At 51.2% G+C, this 18,394-nt stretch overlaps 1 protein-coding gene across 3 annotated transcripts; it reads left to right on the forward strand.

Annotated features, from left to right (window-relative positions):
• The first annotated feature begins 1,023 nt into the window (after positions 1–1,023).
• Positions 1,024–14,371, forward strand: SLC38A7 (solute carrier family 38 member 7). Of its 3 annotated transcripts, none has more exons than XM_027516394.1 (11): positions 1,024–1,196; positions 2,966–3,390; positions 4,119–4,317; positions 4,546–4,690; positions 5,591–5,689; positions 6,774–6,831; positions 7,029–7,143; positions 8,471–8,618; positions 9,155–9,354; positions 10,200–10,254; positions 12,276–14,371. In XM_027516394.1, exons 2-11 carry the CDS (start codon positions 3,121–3,123, stop codon positions 12,376–12,378), a joined length of 1,392 nt encoding a protein of 463 aa, XP_027372195.1. In that variant the 5' UTR covers positions 1,024–1,196; positions 2,966–3,120; the 3' UTR covers positions 12,379–14,371. The 3 variants fall into 3 exon arrangements, with proteins under 3 accessions (XP_027372195.1, XP_027372197.1, XP_027372196.1); XM_027516396.1 differs by having other exon boundaries at positions 1,025–1,196; positions 2,966–3,129; XM_027516395.1 differs by lacking the exon at positions 1,024–1,196 and adding an exon at positions 1,226–1,863.
• Positions 14,372–18,394: the final 4,023 nt, after the last annotated feature.

Raw genomic sequence — 18,394 nt, forward strand, 5'->3', positions numbered from 1 at the left:
TTAATAAAAGGGCAACAGGAGGGATCCCTGTGATGAATGAAATATTCAGAATCTTGAATGTGGTATATGTAGATTTGTAAACTCCGCACATGATTAAGTTGTATCGAACTAAATATACACCAAAAATAACTATAAATGTGACTGAGGAAATGGAACATGATCAGTGGATCAAGTCAATGTCAGTATCCTGGTTGTGATATGGTGCTGTAATTGTGCAAAATGTCACCATTGAGGGAAACCAGGTAAACAGGACACAGAATCTCACCAGCAAGGACCTTTGGTGCGTGGAGAGGAGGTAATATAGATGAGACCGTTGGAAAGCCAAAGGTTATGTGGCAACTTTCAAGTGGCACACAGCCAGAAACAGAAGCCAGGGCTCTGGACACTGATTGCTTGGTTCAACAAATATTTATTTATTTGAGTGACACCAATGCCTCAGATTCTCAGTTGTAGAATCCAGGCTCTGGGGTTATAACTATTAATATGAACAACCCTCAGGCCAGCCACAGCTCAAGGAGGTACAGATGACCCCTCGCTATCCTGAGTCCCTGTCCGTGGGTGTGACGGCAAGAAGGGAAACAAGGACAATGAAGCCCAACAGCCAGGGCCCACGGGGCACCGGGACTGGCAAAGATACCAAACCTCCCACAGCTCTTCCTAAAAGGAAGCAGAAGTGTGTGCTTTGGCCAAGGGACCCGGGACCAAAGGTAACGGGATAAATACGGGCGGACAGGGTACCGGGAGTAGTTTGGGGCAGTGCTTTCAGGATGAGGATTAGAGAGCTGGCAGACTCATTGGAAAAGTCCCTGGTGCTGGGAAATACCGAGGGCAAAGCTTTTGGGATGAGGATTAGAGAGCTGGTAGACTCATTGGAAAAGTCCCTGATGCTGGAAAAGATCGAGGGCAGAAGGAAAAGAGGGCGTCAGAAGATGAGATGGCTGGACGGCCTCACCGATGCAATGAACATGCACTTGGGCAAACTCCTGAAGTTAGTGAGGGACAGGGAGGCCTGGCGTGCTGAACTACACCGGGGTCGGAAAGAGTCGGACACGACTTGGTGACTGAACAACAGTCTAACACTGACGCCCCCAGAAGACTACAACTCCCAGCGTGCCCCACGGTCCGCCCCGGCCCCGGCGGTCATGTGATCGCTGCTCACGTGTCTACACTACCGGCCGGGGCTAGAAAGACCGCAGGTAGGTGGAAGGAGGTACAGGTTGGTGGAGGGTGGAATCTGGGTCCCCAAGGGCCCCACCGCGGCAGAACCCTACTCACTCGCTGCAGGGCTCTGCAACCTGTCATCCTCTGTACCACGCCCGCTCGGGGTCAGCCGGCCCTTGCCGCACCTTATCCCGGCCTGTCCCTACCTGGTCTCCACCTGTCGAGCCCCGGAACCCCCTCCACAGTTTACCACACAGCAGCCCACTCTCTGTCCCGGGTGGGCCGTGGCCCATTTTCCAATGCAGCCCACCCCTCGTATTTCTGGGATTCGGCCCCAGGCTGGCCTGGGTACTTACTCTCGTTGGGCTCTCAGGGGCCTACTGCAGTGGTTACAGCTCTGGCCTGAGGGCGTGGGCATTAAGCTGCTAGTTCTGACTCTGCCAACGAGCCTCTGGGACATAAGCCTCTCTCCCTCCGTGGGTCTGTTTCCCTAACTGAGCTGTTGCTTCACTCTGTGAGTTAAGTCAGAGAGTCTCACTTCCCTTCACTCTGTTGACCAGCACTGGTGAAGTTTGAGAAAGAAAAAATTGAAGGCAGACAGGGAAGTGAGGAGAATCAGATCTCAGAGTTTGGGGAAGAAGGCGCCATAAGGAATAGCCCATAGCTCTCTGTCCACCAAAGCCAGAAGGGTGGAAAGAGCAGGTAAGCTGGGGACCATGGAGCAGAGTAATTTGAGGGGAGGGGAGGCTAAGAGATTCCGGAGCAGTGCAGAGACCTCTTGTGTCTGAGAGGTGAGCAGGATGGAGGGCGAGGTCTCACAGCGTGGGGAGCACCTGCTTTACATGGTTCTCTCTGGAGCTACACTGGAAGCCTGAGACCAAAAGTGCCTCCAGTACTCATTCACTGCTTTGATTTTTTGCTGAGTTGCTGGCTGGGTGGCAAGTTGCATAAGAGAAAGCCCTGTGGCATCTGACTGATCTTTCTGGATTTGAAGCCAGCAGGGAGATATTTTCCCTGGAGCTGTGTCCCTTGCTTGCATGCTTGGTGACATGTCTGAGAGTACCCAAACGCCCCCTTTTCTGTGTGATAAGTTTACAGCTCCCAACTTTGTTCAGCCATCACAGGAGGAGCCATGGCAAGAATCAGACCACCCAAGAGGCCTCAGTAGACATTTTAGACCCCCCTGTGTGTTGGGGGCATGAGATGGAATGCATCTGTGATGGGCAGTGGTGAGGTCAGTCATGTGGGAGAAGAGAATTTAAATCCTCACTGAAATTTTGAAGGGCTTTGAAAGCTCCACAGCATTGAGACTCTGGGCAGGAGGGAGGTATGCTGGGTGTGAGAAACTGAAGTACCCACAGTTCTAGGTGAGGATTGTTCTTCAGACCCTGCGGTATAGAAACCAGTTGGGAAGCCAGACAGATTTGGATCTCAATCTTCCTCTGCAGCTTGCTACTGTGTGATCCTGAATGAGTGATTTGATCTCTCTGAACCTTATGACCACTGTAATCTAAGGAATGAATGAGATAAGATATGTGCATGACACTCCTGCTTGATGCACGCATGGCCTCTAGTGCTGACATGTCGGTACCCCTCTCTTCTGGGTTTGTGTCTTACTTACCTGATCAGTCCGTGAGCCTGAAGCAGGCAGGAGTTGCGTCTGACACCTTTCTGTCTCTGCCATTACGCTGTGGCACCCAGTGCAGTGATCCACACACTAGCACACCTGGGTTTGGATCTCAGCCATCTGATCTTGGGAAAGTCGTTATCTTGGGATAACAGTATACCTGCCTTTCCCATCTAGGTTTAGGAGAGCCGGAATCCACAGGCCTCCTAGGATAACAGCCCCACACAGGCTGGGGCCACCCTTCCAGCTGAAGGTGTGTTCCCTCAGTTCCCCAGTGGATGAGGCCGTGAGACAGAACCCACAGACCCTGCGGGAACAGGACTCCAGGGGCCATGGCCCAGGTCAGCATCAACAGAGACCTTGGCGAATGGGGTTTAAGCACAGACTCTGGGGAGCGTGCCCGTCTGCTGCAGAGTCCCTCTGTGGACATAGCCCCCAAGAGTGAGGGGGAGGCCCCTCCTGGGGGTGTGGGCGGAGGCACCACTTCCACACTTGGAGCCATCTTCATCGTTGTCAATGCCTGCCTGGGCGCGGGGCTACTCAACTTCCCGGCAGCCTTCAGCACTGCCGGGGGCGTGGCAGCCGGCATCACATTGCAGATGGTGAGTGAGGGGGCCTGGCAGGCAGAAATGCAGAGTGGTGGGTCTGGGCTCCTGGCCTCAAAAGGGGGGCTCTGGATCGGGAGTGGTCAGTGACACATGCTAATCACTCTCCCCTCTGCCACACATGGCTGACATTATTAAACTACTGTAGCATTCTTTCCTTTGAGGCCAGATGAGAAGCGTTCTTAGCAATTAGGGAATTTCAGACATCAGTTGCGTATTTAATAGTTATGTGGTTACGTTTAAAAAGCGGGCCCACACCTTTTAGAACTGCATGTTGAAATATTTGCTGATGAAATTTGTATTTTCTTCAACATAATCCAGAGTGGGAGAGGGAAGAGATGAAACAAGACTGGTCTTGAATTGATGATTTTTTTGTTTTTAATCTTTTGGCCACACCACACAGCATGTGGGATATTAGTTGCCCACCAGGGATTGAACCTGCCCTCCCTGCATTGGCAGCATGGAGTCCTAACCACTGCCCCACCAAGGAAGTCCCTGAATTGATGATTTTTGAATTTGAGATTTGAGCGATGTTTGAAATTTTCCTCAAAACTTTTTGTCTTTAAGGAAAATGCCGATTCCAGTAATCTATTAAAATTACCCTGCAGAATAAGGCTCATTTGCCAAATGGACTTTGGGCACCAGGCCAGTAAACGCTGAGCAAAACCAGGCTGCTCTTTGCTGCCAGGCCTTTCCCATACACTCTTGCTCCACCCTGCCTGCAGGCCATGCTGGTTTTCATCATCAGTGGCCTCGTCATCCTGGCCTACTGCTCCCAGGCCAGCAATGAGAGGACCTACCAGGAGGTGGTGTGGGCTGTGTGTGGCAAGCTGACAGGCGTGCTGTGTGAGGTCGCCATTGCCACCTACACTTTCGGGACCTGCATCGCCTTCCTCATCATCATCGGGGACCAGCAGGACAAGAGTGAGGTCCCCCCTCAGTATCTACCTCATCCCTCCCGCCTGGCCCTGGGGATCCTGCAGTGGGCGGGGAAGAGCCTGGAATACCCACCCAAGGCCCGGGCCCGGCATTCATCTGGGAATCCTCCCTGCTGGCTGCTGGGCCCATGAGACAGTTGGAGATCCCAGCAGAGGTGGAGGACCATACCCTGCGGGAGCCTGGCATCACCGTCCCTCCTTCCTCCCTCTGCAGTTATAGCTGTGATGGCAAAGGAGCCTGAGGGGCCCGGCGGCAGCCCCTGGTACACAGACCGCAAGTTCACCATCAGCCTCACTGCCTTCCTCTTCATCCTGCCCCTCTCCATCCCCAGGGAGATCGGCTTCCAGAAATATGCCAGGTTTGGAGGCCCCACCCCAGCCTGCGCTGGACAGCAGTTCTGGTCACAGGCAGTCAGAGACCCAAGGGCAGCAGGGGAACCCCTCTCCTCCATGCCACCTTGCCTCCGGGGCAGAAAGAGGGGGCAAGGCAGAGACAGAACAGGGCTTGCAGAGGTTCTAGCAGAAGACGTTCCTTCTGTGTCAGCAACTAGGGAGACAGTGGCTCTTTGCATCAGTGGGAGCATCAGTTCCAAATGTCCTTGTCCAAGAAGGGACGGATAGTAATCCTGAATGTGAAGGCCTCTCCTGGCCTGGGCCTTGTCTTTCTCACAAAGCATGAGATTTTTTGATCATTTGGAATTGTTAGCTTCACAGCATTTTCCATGCAGCTCAGTGTGAAGGGAAGGGACTAGCTTCTTGGCTCAGAGTCTGAAAAACAGGGATTCTAACCTGTTTGCTGTGATCCTTAATTGAAGGGGTCATGCTCAGTGTCTCCAAGGTTCTCTTTAATGTTGACTTTCTGGTATTAGTGCCTTGGAGCCTTCTCCCTCCAGCCTTTCCTGCTTCTCAAAGGCCCTGCTTGCAGCTCTGGCCATACCTGGGCTGCTCTGATTGAAGTAGCAGATGTGCTCTGAAGCCCAGCGCCCCCTGCTGCAGTCTCTGAGCTATGGAGCTGAACCACCTTATTTCCCAGTGGCCACACATGTCAGTCTGGTCCCCTCTTGGCTTCCTAACTGTGGCTTGTTTCTTTGAAATTTATTTCTCATGCATTTCTTAAGTCTTTGTTTGGAATGATCTGCCAGTTGGTTCCTTAGACACTTTTGGTCACTAAGGTGAAGGATGGATGTCCCTGGGGATAGAATCGAAGAAGAGGCAGCTGGGACTAGGGAGGAGGAGGCTTAATTCATCCTTTCTGGCAGCTTCCTGAGCGTCGTGGGTACCTGGTATGTCACTGCCATCATCATCATCAAATACATCTGGCCTGATAAAGAGATGACCCCAGCAGACATCCTGAACAGGTGAGTGAGGGCCCCCAGGAGGCACATAGGGTAGAAGCTGCACTTGGGCCCCAGGAGGTATTAGGTCAGGCATCAAAAAGCCACACAGGAGACTTCCCTGGTGGTCCAGTGGCTGAGACTCCCTGCCCCCAATGCAGGGGGCCCCTGGTCAGAGAGCTAAATACCACGTCTAATGACTAAGACCTGGCACAGCCAAATAAATACATTAAAAAAAAAAAATCCCAAGGCTCATTAGGGGTTTGACTCATTGGTCATTGTAGGAAGGAGACAAGAGGTCCTGATCTCCTTTTACTGGAGAGAAGAGTAAGAACCAGAGATGAGGGCCACTTTGCCATTGACGTACAACAAATGAGCCAGTGTGAGACTAGGCCTTGGGTTATAGATCCTGCCAAGGTGGAACTGCACGTTTTTTCAACATGTGCTTACCTGTATCTTCTTTGTGAAAATGAATCAATTTTCTCATTTTTTTTTTAAAAAAAGGTTTCTTTTTTTTTTAAAGCTTTAAAACTTTTTTAAATTAATTAATTTATTTTTGGTTGTGCTGGGTCTTCGTTGCCTCTAGAGCTTTTCTCTAGTTGTGGCAGGTGGGCACTACTCGCTAGTTGCGGCACACAGGCTTCTCTTACAGTGGCTTCTCTGTTGTCTTGTCGCGGAGCACAGCCTCAGGCTTCAGTAGTGGCAGCATGTGGGCTCAACAGTTGTGGCTCCAAGGCTTAATTGCTCCTCAAAATATGGGCTCTTCCTGGACCAGGGATCAAACCCATGTCTCCTGCATTGGCAGGCAAGGTGTATTTTTTACCACTGAGAGGAAGTTTGGTTTCCTTTTTCTTGAAAGGAACAAACCAGAGAAGCAGAAGCCCAAGTGCAAGAACCAGAACTTCTGGATTTGAGTCCCAGGAGGGCCTTCCAGAGCCTCAGTTTACTGACCTGTGAAGTGTGTCCTCTCCACTCCACCCTTGTGTGGGGGGAATGTGTGTCGCTGGCTGGTGGGGGCTGTGGGGGGCTGACTGAAGAGTAAAGGCGTGGGGCAGTTGGGGACTCTGAGGGCTTCACGGGCAGCAGCATCTTGTGTGTCTGTCCGCAGGCCAGCTTCCTGGATAGCCGTGTTCAATGCCATGCCCACCATCTGCTTCGGATTTCAGGTGGCAGTTTCAAGGTCCCTTTTGTTCCCTTAGCTCACTCCCCATCCTGGGATGGAATCTACATTATCGGTGGGACGGGCAGGGTGGTGGTGAGGGTGGTCCTGGAAGGGGGAGCTGAGTGGGAGTCCCAGGACTTTGCCCTTTGTCCTTGGGATGAGGTCACTTGCACACCCTGACCCTGCCCTTCACCCTGACAGTGTCACGTGAGCAGCGTACCCGTCTTCAACAGCATGCGGCAGCCCGAGGTGAAGACCTGGGGCGGCGTGGTGACAGCTGCCATGGTCATCGCCCTCGCTGTCTACATGGGCACAGGTGAGTGCTCCCCTCTGAGGGCCAGGCTTAGAGGGCTCCCACTCTCCATTTTCATCCCCAAGTCCTCTGGCCCAGGATTTCCTGGGCTTAACCCTGCATTCCCAGCACGTCAAATACTTCCGTTGGCGTTGGCTTGAACTTGGGGTTCCTTGGGGCTCCTCCCGCCCAAATGAGAGATGCATGCATGTATTCATTCAGCAGCTGTCAGTGGGTGCCTAGTCAGTCAGTCCCAGGAACGTTCTCAGCATGGAGGGGATGCCATAGACAGAGAGAGGTCTGGTCCTGCTTTGCATGAAATTGACAGTCTATTCGGAGAGACAGTCTTATAGCAGAAACCGGCAATCAGTAAGGAAATCCAGATGCGTGCCACAGTAACAGCGAACCAGGGAAGATGTGAGTGGGGCTGGCTTTAGGGGGCGGATCAAAGACGGCTCCCCTCAGAGGAGATGGCATCTGGGGAAGCCCAAACCATGATAAGGAGCTAGAATCTGAAGAGCCCAGGGGGAAAGCATTCTAGACAGAGGAACGAGAAAATGCAGAGTCCCTGAGGCCAGGACAGAAGAAGGTCTGTGGAACAAGCTGTGGGGGTGGGTGGTGGGCAGCAGCACCAAACGGGGAGCACAGCCAGACCCTTGAGGACTGGTGGGAGCCGGAGAGGAAGCGTTTTCAGCAGGGGTGTGGCTCGGAGAAGGGTTGGCTCTGCGTATTGTGTGGAGAATGGTGTGGATGAGGGAGCAGGACTGGGAGACCAAGAAGAATGGCCCAGTGATTGCTCCCACAGATGGGTCTCAGGACCAGCTCTGTACTAGCCTCTGCAGATACAGCCAGGAATAGGGAGCCAAGAACAAGGGAGGCAAATAGGCAGAGCCCCTGTTCTCCTGGAGTTCATGTTTTTACTAGTTGAGGGAGACAGATGATAAACAAGTGGGGGAAAAAAAACAACCTCAGAGGAACACTGTGAAGAAAAGAGAACAAGGTGATGTCGAGAGAGTGCCTGGGGTCGGGGGTCACTGTGGATGAGGAGGGACCTCTGAGCTGAGACCTGAATGATGAGGAGATGGGCAGACAGAAGTTAATGCAGAAGCTCTGAGACAGGAACTGCTGGGGGAGTTCAAGATTAAAGAGGTTAACAGTGTGGGTGTGGGGAATGTGAGAAGTCAGGGAAGAGGGCTTCTGAGCCCAGCCCCGACACCCTTCTAAGCCTCAGTTTTAGCCTCCAGGGCTGGTCTGTCACCTCCCCATCTGCTGCTGGACTGAGCAAGGGATTGTCCCTCTCCCTAACCCTCCCAGGGTCGCTCTGACCCAGCCCTCTCGTCCCCGCCCTCAGGTATCTGCGGCTTCCTGACCTTTGGAGACGCCGTGGACCCTGACGTGCTCCTGTCCTACCCGTCAGAAGACATGGCTGTGGCTGTGGCCCGTGCCTTCATCATCCTGAGTGTGCTCACCTCCTACCCCATCCTGCACTTCTGCGGACGGTGAGCCCTCCGCCCCACCCCTTGAAGGTGGTGCTTCTCACCAGGGCCCCTGGATGCCCTTTGAACACGGCCTTGGGCCTTGTGAAACATCCATTTTATAGAGAGAGACATTGAAGCCCATAGGAAACAGTCAATGCCTAGGATGGCCCTGCAAGCACCCCCAGCCTGGTCTTGGGGGGCAGAGTCACCAGGACAACCTGTGAGTGCTCTGAGAACCTCTAATCCAGGTCCCTTCCTGAACACCCTGTCTTCTGGATACCCCAGACCCTCCCTTTCCAGGAGTCTAGTGGAATCAGTTCCCATGGGGTGTGCAAACTCTGGACCAGGCAAGGCACTCAGTCTTTCACATTCACCATCCCATCCGGTCCCCATGGCAACCCTGAGAAGAATGCCACTAGACCCATTTCGCAGAAGAGGAGACTGAGGCCCAGGGATTGTCTTACCTACCGTCCATCCAGTTGGGGGTCTGGCTCCATGGCTGGAGTGTGGGGGCTCTGTCAGCAGGTACGCCTCTGAGCCCCTCTCTGTGTGGGCAGGGCGGTGATCGAAGGCCTGTGGCTGCGCTACCAGGGCATGCCGGTGGAGGAGGACGTGGGCCGGGAGCGGCGGCGGCGAGTGCTGCAGACGCTGGTCTGGTTCCTGCTCACCTTGCTGCTGGCGCTCTTCATCCCTGACATCGGCAAGGTCATCTCAGTCATCGGAGGCCTGGCCGCCTGCTTCATCTTTGTCTTCCCAGGTGTGGACCCCCGGTGTCCCCACAGCACTCACTCCCAGACCCTCCTGGCCTCAGCTCCTGTCTTGCTCACCTGCGGGGGAGAATAATCACCAGCATTTATCAATCACCTTCAGGCTCTGTGGGAACCCCTGTTTGAGCATCACCTCCTACAGAGAAGGTGTAATTGTCATCTCCATTTTACCCATGAGGAGGTGTGAGGTTCAGAGAGAGTAACAAACTTCCCTAGAGGTTAACAAACTCAACTAAAGAAGAATAGAATCTTTTCAAACTGAAGTCTGTCCAGATCCACAGTCTATATAGTCTTAACTCTTATTTCAAGAACCTGTTCCTCCATGACTGTCAGGGATCTGGCTGGGTCAGCCCACGACAGGGTAATTAGGGTCTGGCAGTGGCACCCTGACACGGAGGTTGGGAGACTTGAGTTTCAGACAGTCTGCCACCGGATCCCTGGGAAACTGTCCTGTCTGCCCAGTCACGAGTTCTGCCTATACCCAGCTTATTTCTACCCAAGAGGCCAGCTGGAAGGCCCTTGCCACTTGGCCTGGAGCAAGGGGGCCACACCTGCTCAGAAGTGCATTGGGAAAGCCCTGCAGCGAGGGCACCACAAAGTCGCCTCCCAGTGCTGCCCCTTTAGCTTGAGGTCTTATGTGCCACCCAAGGACCTCTCCTGGGAGCCCAGTTGCCAGGCTTCCAGCTGGGTGCAGAGTGGAGGCAGAGATGGAAAATGTGGAGGAGGAAACACAGGCCTTTCTCTGTCCACCTCCCCTGTCTCCTGGCAAAGGTGGAGGCTGGCCGGTTATGGGGGGAACCCAGCCAAGCTCTCAGGGCCACCTCTTCTCTTCCAGGGTTGTGCCTCATTCAAGCCAAACTCTCTGAGATGGAGGAAGTCAAGCCAGCCAGGTAAAGCAGGGCCCAGCCTGTGGGCCTCTGGGGGAGGTGCTGGACGGGGAGGTACCCTTTAAACTGGTCGGAATCAGGAGACCTGTGTACTTTGAAAATAGGAGTTTCTAAAATACTGTTTAAAAAATATATATTTATTTATTTGTTTGGCTCTGCTGGGTCTTAGTTGCAGCATGTGAGATCAAGTTCCCTGACCAGGGATCGAACCCAGGCCCCCTGCTTTGGGAGCATGGAGTCTTAGCCACTGGACCACCGGGGAAGTTCCTTAAAATACTTCTTTTAAAATGAGTAACGTGTTAGTTGTAACAGTTCAAACACTTCTGAAGGACTTTAGAGAAAAACGTGGAAGTCCCTCCTTCCCCACCGCCCTCTCCCTTCTCCTGAGAGAGCTCATGTCATGAGCGTGGCCTGTGCCCTTGTAGACTGTTGCTATGTGTGCACGGATGTCTGTGTACACAAAGTGATGCGTGTGTATACACAGACACATGGGTTTTTGTGTCTGGTTAGGTTTTTTCCCAAAGATTATTTCAATCCAGACACACTTTCCTACCCCTGCTTTTTTTCACTTAACCATGTATCTTGGAGATCACTCTCTGTCCACACAAGATCGACTGCTTCCTTTTTCAGTGGCTGTAGAGTCTGTTGTTTGAATGTGTCCTGAATGTGAACACACTTGTGCACATACACCTTGGCACACCTGTTCAAGGATCTTAGTGTCATCGATTCTTAGAAGGAAGTTGCTTTATCACAAGGCATGCCCCTTTTCACTTTGGAACGTGGGTTCAAATTACCCTCTCAAGAGGCAGTACCAGTCCGAGTCCCAGCAGCAGTGAATGAAAGTGCCCTGTTCCCCATATCCCTGCCAGCACAGTACATAGAGGCCTTTTCAATATTTCTTAGTCTATTGAAAACAAAACACTATATTTAAAAAAATTTTACCTTTTTAAAGTGTTCAGTAGTTATTAATTCCGTTCATATTTTTGTGTAACCACCAGCCATCTCCAGAACTTTTGCATCATCCTAAACTGAAACTCTGTACCCATTAAACAGTCACTCCTTGTTCCCCTTCGCCCCAGCCCCTGGCAACCAGCATTCTATTTTCTGTGTGAATCTGACTCTTCTAGGTACTTCCTGTAACTGGAATTGTATTTGTTTTTTTTTGTACCTGGCTTCTTTCACTTAGCATAATGTCCTCAAGGTCTGTGTGTTGTAACTTGAGTCACAATGTCCTTTGTTTTTAAGGCCGAATAATATTCATTGTATGTACAGGCCACATTTTGCAAAACACTGCATTGTTTTTAATATGTACATGTTCCTGAATGGTAGAGAGGTTATGACCAGGTTGCATGCTTTAAAAACAAACAAACAGAAAATTATTGTGGGGACTTCCCTGGCAGTCCACTGGTTAAGACTCTGTTCTTCCAATACAGGGGGAATGGGGAATCGGGGAACTAAGATCCCATATGCCGTGTGGTAAGGCCTAAAAAAAAAAAAAAAATCCAGTTATAAGCCTGCAGCTGTTTTTGACACACATAAGTTTGCAGATGCTTTTGACTTATTTTTTAATAAAATGGATCACTTCGTGTGACTTGCTTTTTCCTGACCATCTTTCCCATCAGGAGACATACATTCTAATTCTGGTCCTGCCCTTGGTCTCCTGTGACCAGTCAGCTAATCGCATTAGGTCTTGGTCTCCTTACCCATGGTCTAGGAGTCATACACCCAGCCCCATAAACCTTTGTGTGAAAGCTGTTGAGAAGTAGGAAGTGCTCTACCCACAGGAGAAGTGGTATAAGTAATTACAGTAATTAACTGATACATGGCAACCCACTCCAATATTCTTGCCTGGAGAATCCCAGGGACAGAGGAGCATGGTTGGCTACAGTCCTTAGGGTCACAAAGAGTCATGACTTCAGACACGACTGAAGTGACTTAGTACATACATTTATATATATATGAGAGTCTGCAACGTCATGAGTGGTTGACTGACCAGGCCCCCTCTCTCACCCTCTGCTCTACAGCTGGTGGGCGATGGTCAGTTACGGAGTCCTCTTGGTCACACTGGGAGCCTTCATCTTTGGCCAGACCACAGCCAACGCCATTTTTGTGGATCTTTTGGCGTAACCACTGCCTCCCAGAGAATTCTTGGCCTTTGTTGTTAGACCCAGGAACCCATCTCATAGAGCTTCAGGACCACCCTGGGCCCGGCATCATTCCCCTCCACTGGTGGGATGACATCCACACATCCTTTTCCAGAAACAGTTCTGGGGTGAAATCAGACCCCACCCCCGTGGACAGTTCCAACTCAGCTCCCTTCCTGCTCCCCCATCCTGGCAGTGCCATGGATGGTAGGAGGAAGTCTCATGCCACAGGAGAACCTCCTCCCCTCCTCCACTTCTCGACTTCTCCATGCCTGGACGCCATGGGTAAAGAGTGTTGGTAGGTCTCCAAAGAAAGAACTCAGCCTGACTTGCCTCTGGAGAAAGAGTGTGCACCGAGAGGTCCTCTCCTCCACAGAGAAGCCTGTCCTGAGTAGAGGCTCTGCTCATCACCCCGGGACTCAGCACCTGCTCCCGTGTGTCGGCAGCCCAGCCACCAGCGGCTTCCTCCCGCAAGTCCCAGAGGTAGCCTGAAAGCAAATGAGTGCACCAAGGCAGGTAGATGGATGCCTGTCCACTGCCTCCTGGGCCCGTGGAGAGCCCGAGAGCCCCCTTGCCCATGGCTGATTGACATTTCCCAAGGCTTTTGGGGTCTCGCCCTGCCTCTTTACCCAGACCTGTGGTCCAGACATCCCTCTGCTCCTCCATCCCAGACATCACCAAGTCTAATGTTTACAAACGGTGCCAGCCCAGCTCTGAGCCAGGAGCCAGGAGCCACCCCGTGCCACGGTGCTGTGAGTACTCCCTGAACTCACCCCACGGTGGGGAGTCTGCTTTCTCTCTTAGATTCCAGGTGGGCCCCTCTTTTCAAAGCAACAAGAGTTGGGACGTCCCTGGTGGTCCAGTAGTTAAGACTCTGCTTGCAGTGTAGGGGGCACAGGTGCAATCCCTGTCAGGGAACTAAGATCCCACGTACTGCGAGGTGTGACCAGGAAAAAAAAATGGGACAAAGGCCCAAGAATGGGTGATGGAGCAGGCTGGAAATGCCACGTGGGCTGGGCTCGTGAGGATCAAGGTGACTGTGTCTGGTATCTTCACTTTCAATGGCTGCTTCTCTTCTCCCTGCCCTCCATGTCAACCCCAGCCTGGTACCCGGAGACAAGACAAAAAAGGCAGCTGACATGTCATTGTCTGGACAACATTTGAGTGTAGTCATGCTGGCCTAGAAGTTTCCCTTCCAGTCTGGATCTTGTCTGCTCCTTTCCCCCATCACCTCTTCTCCCCCACCCCATTTTCCTATGGAGCTCAGTCTCTCCTGCTCTCCTAAGTATGGTAGTGGGGTGGACCAAACCCTCCCTTGTCCACTTCCTCAGCTCCACGTGTCCACCAAGCCTGGCCTCAGAGGCCTGTCAGTCACATTAGGACATAGCTAGGTTGTGCCCCACGCGAGGTGAGGAGAGATACTCTCCGCCTTCATATTTTGAACACTTTGGCTACTCAGGCCAACCCCAGGCACCGAATCAGGCTTTCTCTGCCTGGAACACTCAGCATTTTCCCTGGCTCTTCCTGCCCAGAACCTCTGAATGGAGAAGTAGGGGTGAGAGGGACCCATGTGCTCAGGGCAGGGAGATACCAGAAGCAGAGGCTGGCTGGAGCCACATAGACTTCTGCTCAGCCCCAGCCTGGGTGACTTGCCCCTCTTCACATCCCCTCTGGGCTCCCCCAGGGCCAGGCCCACGTGGCCATCTTCTCTCAGCCTGCTACACAGCACCAGGCCCTGCCAGCACGCATATGGACAAGGTTGGGAGGATGGACATCAGCAGGGCTGTACTGCCGCCTCATGTTGCATTTCAATCACGGGTGGGGGTCTGCAAGGGGGAAATGAGCTGGAATCTGGCCTAATAACCTCAGGAGCGCCTTCCCCTGCCCTCCCTGCCTGGGCATTTTACTGTTTCTTTTTTACTTGTGCACATTCAGACCGGAAAGGATGGTTAATAAAAAGGGACTTGTGCTGCTGAGCTGCGTGATCTGTGTCTGACACCGGGGACAGTCCAGGCCACTGGCAGAAGGAAGACGGACTTGGGTGGGCGGTAGGGGCTGGGATGTGGCAAGCCACTTTTGGCTTCACTATCTATGACCCTTGAGTTGAGAATGGGCCCACTGCACTCCCTTTACCGAGCAAGAAACCTCAAATGGTTCTAGACACCTCTGCCTTCTTCCACATCCCATCAGCCTTTCCCCGCTGACTTGGGACTCTGCCTTGGCTCACCCCCTCCTGTGCAGGCACACATGGGCCTCTGTGTTGTATGTCCCCCCACCAACCTCAAGTTTTGGGGTGAGCTTCAAACTCCTGAGCATCCCCGCTTTGTCCTTTCAGAGGCTGGTGTTGAGAGCAGGCCCCGTTGTCCCAGTTGAGGAGCCAGACACCGTGCTCAAGTGCTGGGGAGAAGATACTTGGCAAAACACACCAGCTCTGCTCTCCCTTTGCTTAGCAAGTCATCACAAATATAAACACACAAGTTGTGATACATGCCAAGAAGGGAAAATACAGAATGTTACATTTGGGGGTCTGGTGCTTCTCTGGAGAGTCAAGGAAGGTTTCCTAAGGGAAGTGACATATGAGCTGGCCTCTGAAGGATGTGTAGGAATGAACTAAGTGAAGAGGTGGGGAGACCTTTGCAGGCCATGGGAAATGCATTTGCAAAGATGGGAGGAACATGGTGGTTTGAGGAATTGGAAAGTGGGTATTGTTGGTGGAGCATGGCCAGGGTGTGGGGGAGTCACAGAGGAGAGCAGAGAATTCTGGGATGGCTTCAGTCATCAATGGCTGCCCCTTAAAAGTCTAACCAGCTCACCTTCCACACACTCTACCTCTCACACTCTCTATCCATGCTCAGCTATTTTGCAAAGATCCTTCCCTCCAGGTGGAGATGAGGACTCTCTCCAAGGAGGAAACATGATGCAAGACTAGACAGGTGGGGGACTCCCCTGTGGTCCAGTGTCTAAGACTCCAAGCTTCCACTGCAGGAGGCATGGGTTCAGTCCCTGGTCAGGGAACTAAGATTTCACATGCTATGCAGCCAAATAAAAAGACGACACAGGTGGGACAGCTTTGGGCCACGCTCCACACTTGCTTAGTGGGCCAAGAGCTTGAGGGTGGTTTCACTTTCTCTGAGTAAACAGAGGGAAGAAAAGCTTACATCTAGGCTATAGGCAAATAAATAGCCAAATTCATCCATTCATCCATTGTAGCCAAGACTTGTAAGTACTTAATCAGTGTCTGTCTTCCTTCCCCATTAGACTGTAAATTCCATGGGGGTAGGCACATCTCCCTTACCTGTCAGTTATCTGAGCCAGTGCCTGGAACACACTTAGCAAGTGTTCAATAGTTGCGTGAATGAATGAACATCAGCTAACACTTGCTGATTTCCTACTTTGTGCTAGCACTTGAATCATTCACATCATACTTCTATGCAGAAGTAAAAGCTAAGAGATGTTACATGGTTTACCCAAGGACACACAGGAAGTAATACTGGAGCCAGACAGCCCTCTTGCCGTCCATGAATGAACAAGTGAGCAAAGGGTTCTTGGCCTGGTGACTTCTGACCCCAGAACGCAAGCTTAGGAACTTCCAACCCTCATGCTAGCACCAACATCAGATCCTGGAACCGCTGGCTTACCCTCCAGCCAAACCACATCAAGTGGTGGGATGTCAGCTGGCCAGTGGCTCTGGGCAAGTCACTTTCCATCTCTGAGCTTCTGTTTCCATATCTCTAATGTGGGACTGATCATCACTGACCTTATTTACCTCCCAGGATAAAGGAGAGCCAGTGCCAAGAAAGTACATGAAAAAATGAAAAGTGCTTTATGACCAGAAATCCACATTTACAGAAGAAATGTGAAAACTCAGTTTCTCCTCAGGAGGCCACATGCCAAGTTGCCCCTAACACTTCCTGGGAGTCAGGATATTTCTCAAACTTTAATGTACTTAAAAATGTTTTATCTCCTTAGGATACAGATTCTGATGCAGTGGATCTGGTGTGGGGCTTCAGTCTGCATTGTAAATGCTCCCAGTTTTGCCCATGCTGGCCCTTGGACCGCACTTTGAGTATCAGGGGACTGGTAGACAAAGCAAAGGCTTTGGCTTCAGACAGAGCTCGCTTAGACCTGAGCAATACCGCTTTACACTGGGAACTCAGGAAATCAGTTCACTTCTAGGAACCCCACTTTCCTCAACTATGAAGTAGGAGTTATGGTGCCCATCTTGTAGATGAAAATATTAAAAATCCAAGGACACATGGTATAATATATGTGAAGTGCCTGGTAGAGAGCAGGGATCATGTTGGTCATTTACTCATACTGGAAAGAGCAGGGCAGGGGGGCGCATGGCGTGTAACTACAGTTCCACCCTTTCGTCAGTAGAGGGCACCTTTGTATAATTTCAGCCTGTAAAAGAGAGGCGCCTATGGCTTCAGAGGACGCTCCAGTCCCTTGAGTCCCTCAGGTTCCTAGTGATCTGCAGCCTAGCATTTCTGAATGATGTCCCTCTACTGGGGCAGGGCCACTTCTAGATCATGGCCTAGTGGGGGAATCAGACCAGTCAAATAATCTAATTATGTAGGTACATGTGCTAGATGTAGATTCAATATTACAAATCCAGATTTGGTAATTCACTGCTGTGACATGATGAAAAATTTTTCAGTTGATATGGAGGAAGGCCAGAGATAATGCAGCCAGGAAGAAGGAAGAAGGCAGACACCCTGTCCTCCAAATACTTTATGTTTCCTGAGAGGTGGGGTGAGAGGGGAGAGGAATAGGCACATGATTCATCTATTTGGATATTCTTCCATTAAAAATGAAATTGAAAAAAAGAAAAGATTTAATTGATGTGTTTCCTAGAGTCCAGCATTTAAGAAGTTTGGAAGTGGTAGTCCATCCTAACAAGTAAAAAGCTGAACAAACCAAAGAGTCAATTCTTCTAAAATGTGTAAGATACATCAGACTATAAGGCACACCCCTGCCCCTCAAATTGAAGAGAGACACAAATACAGAGCAGAAACCCACAAGCAGAAACCTCTGTGGGAGTCAGTGCCAGAGTAAGGGAACCTAAACTGTAATTGATGAATTTCTGGAGGTTCAATGCAGACAAATCAGAGGGAGAAAAACACCAAGGAGCCCAGTCCTTTTGGGAGAAGGAGGCATACTTTGAGACTTTTTACCTGAAGTTCTACCAAGTTCTCATAGTAAACATCAGAAAGAAATCCATCATGCTTCTAGCAGATAAGAGTAAAAAGAACCATTCTGAAATTGCTAGAGCATTCTGTTCTTGTTAACAAAGATATGCCCTGGGGAGACACTTAAAATTTAACCAGAGCCTAACCTACTGGGATTTTATCAGAGCCTATGGGGGAGCCTGGTGGGCTGCTGTCTATGGGGTCGCACAGAGTCGGACACGACTGAAGCGACTTAGCAGCAGTAGCAGCAGCAACAGACCTAAGGGAAGGGAAACACACAATTTCATCCCACTCTAGCCACTGTGTCCCACCTAAGGGGGACTGGACAGAGAGCTGAGAAACATAAGGCGTTCGCAGTCCAGAAGCACACAGGCTAAGAGTATGTGATCCAACCATAGGACTACAGACACTTCCCCTCCCCTTATACCATGCAACCTCATTACTAAAGGCCTACTTACAGCAATTCCTTTTACCTAGTACATTATGTCTATCAAAAAAAAATTATAAGAGGGCTTTGCTGGTGGTCCAGTGATTAAGACTCTGCCTGCTAATGCAAGGGACATAGGTTTGATCCCTGATCCAGGAGGATTCCCACATACCATGAAGCAACTAAGCCCGAGTGCTACAACTACTGAGCCCATATGCTGCAACCACTGAAGCCTGTGTACTCTGGAGCCCACGCTGCACGAGAGAAGCCATGACAACTAGGGAGTAGCCTCCGCTTGCCCCAACTAAAGAAAGCCCTCACACAACAGTGAAGACCCAGTACAACCACAAATTCTTTTTAAAATACAGCATATACTAAAA

The sequence above is a fragment of the Bos indicus x Bos taurus genome, chromosome 18, assembly GCF_003369695.1.
Source record: "Bos indicus x Bos taurus breed Angus x Brahman F1 hybrid chromosome 18, Bos_hybrid_MaternalHap_v2.0, whole genome shotgun sequence".
Taxonomy (NCBI): domain Eukaryota; kingdom Metazoa; phylum Chordata; class Mammalia; order Artiodactyla; family Bovidae; genus Bos; species Bos indicus x Bos taurus.

What these genes read in the sequence shown, in the direction of transcription:
- SLC38A7 (XM_027516394.1), top strand. Translation starts at nt 3,121, where the DNA reads ATGGCCCAGGTCAGCATCAACAGAGACCTTGGCGAATGGGGTTTAAGC. An exon ending in CCGGCATCACATTGCAGATG is followed by an intron (nt 3,391 to 4,118) that starts GTGAGTGAGGGG and finishes CCCTGCCTGCAG; the next exon opens with GCCATGCTGGTTTTCATCAT. An exon ending in GGCTTCCAGAAATATGCCAG is followed by an intron (nt 4,691 to 5,590) that starts GTTTGGAGGCCC and finishes CCTTTCTGGCAG; the next exon opens with CTTCCTGAGCGTCGTGGGTA.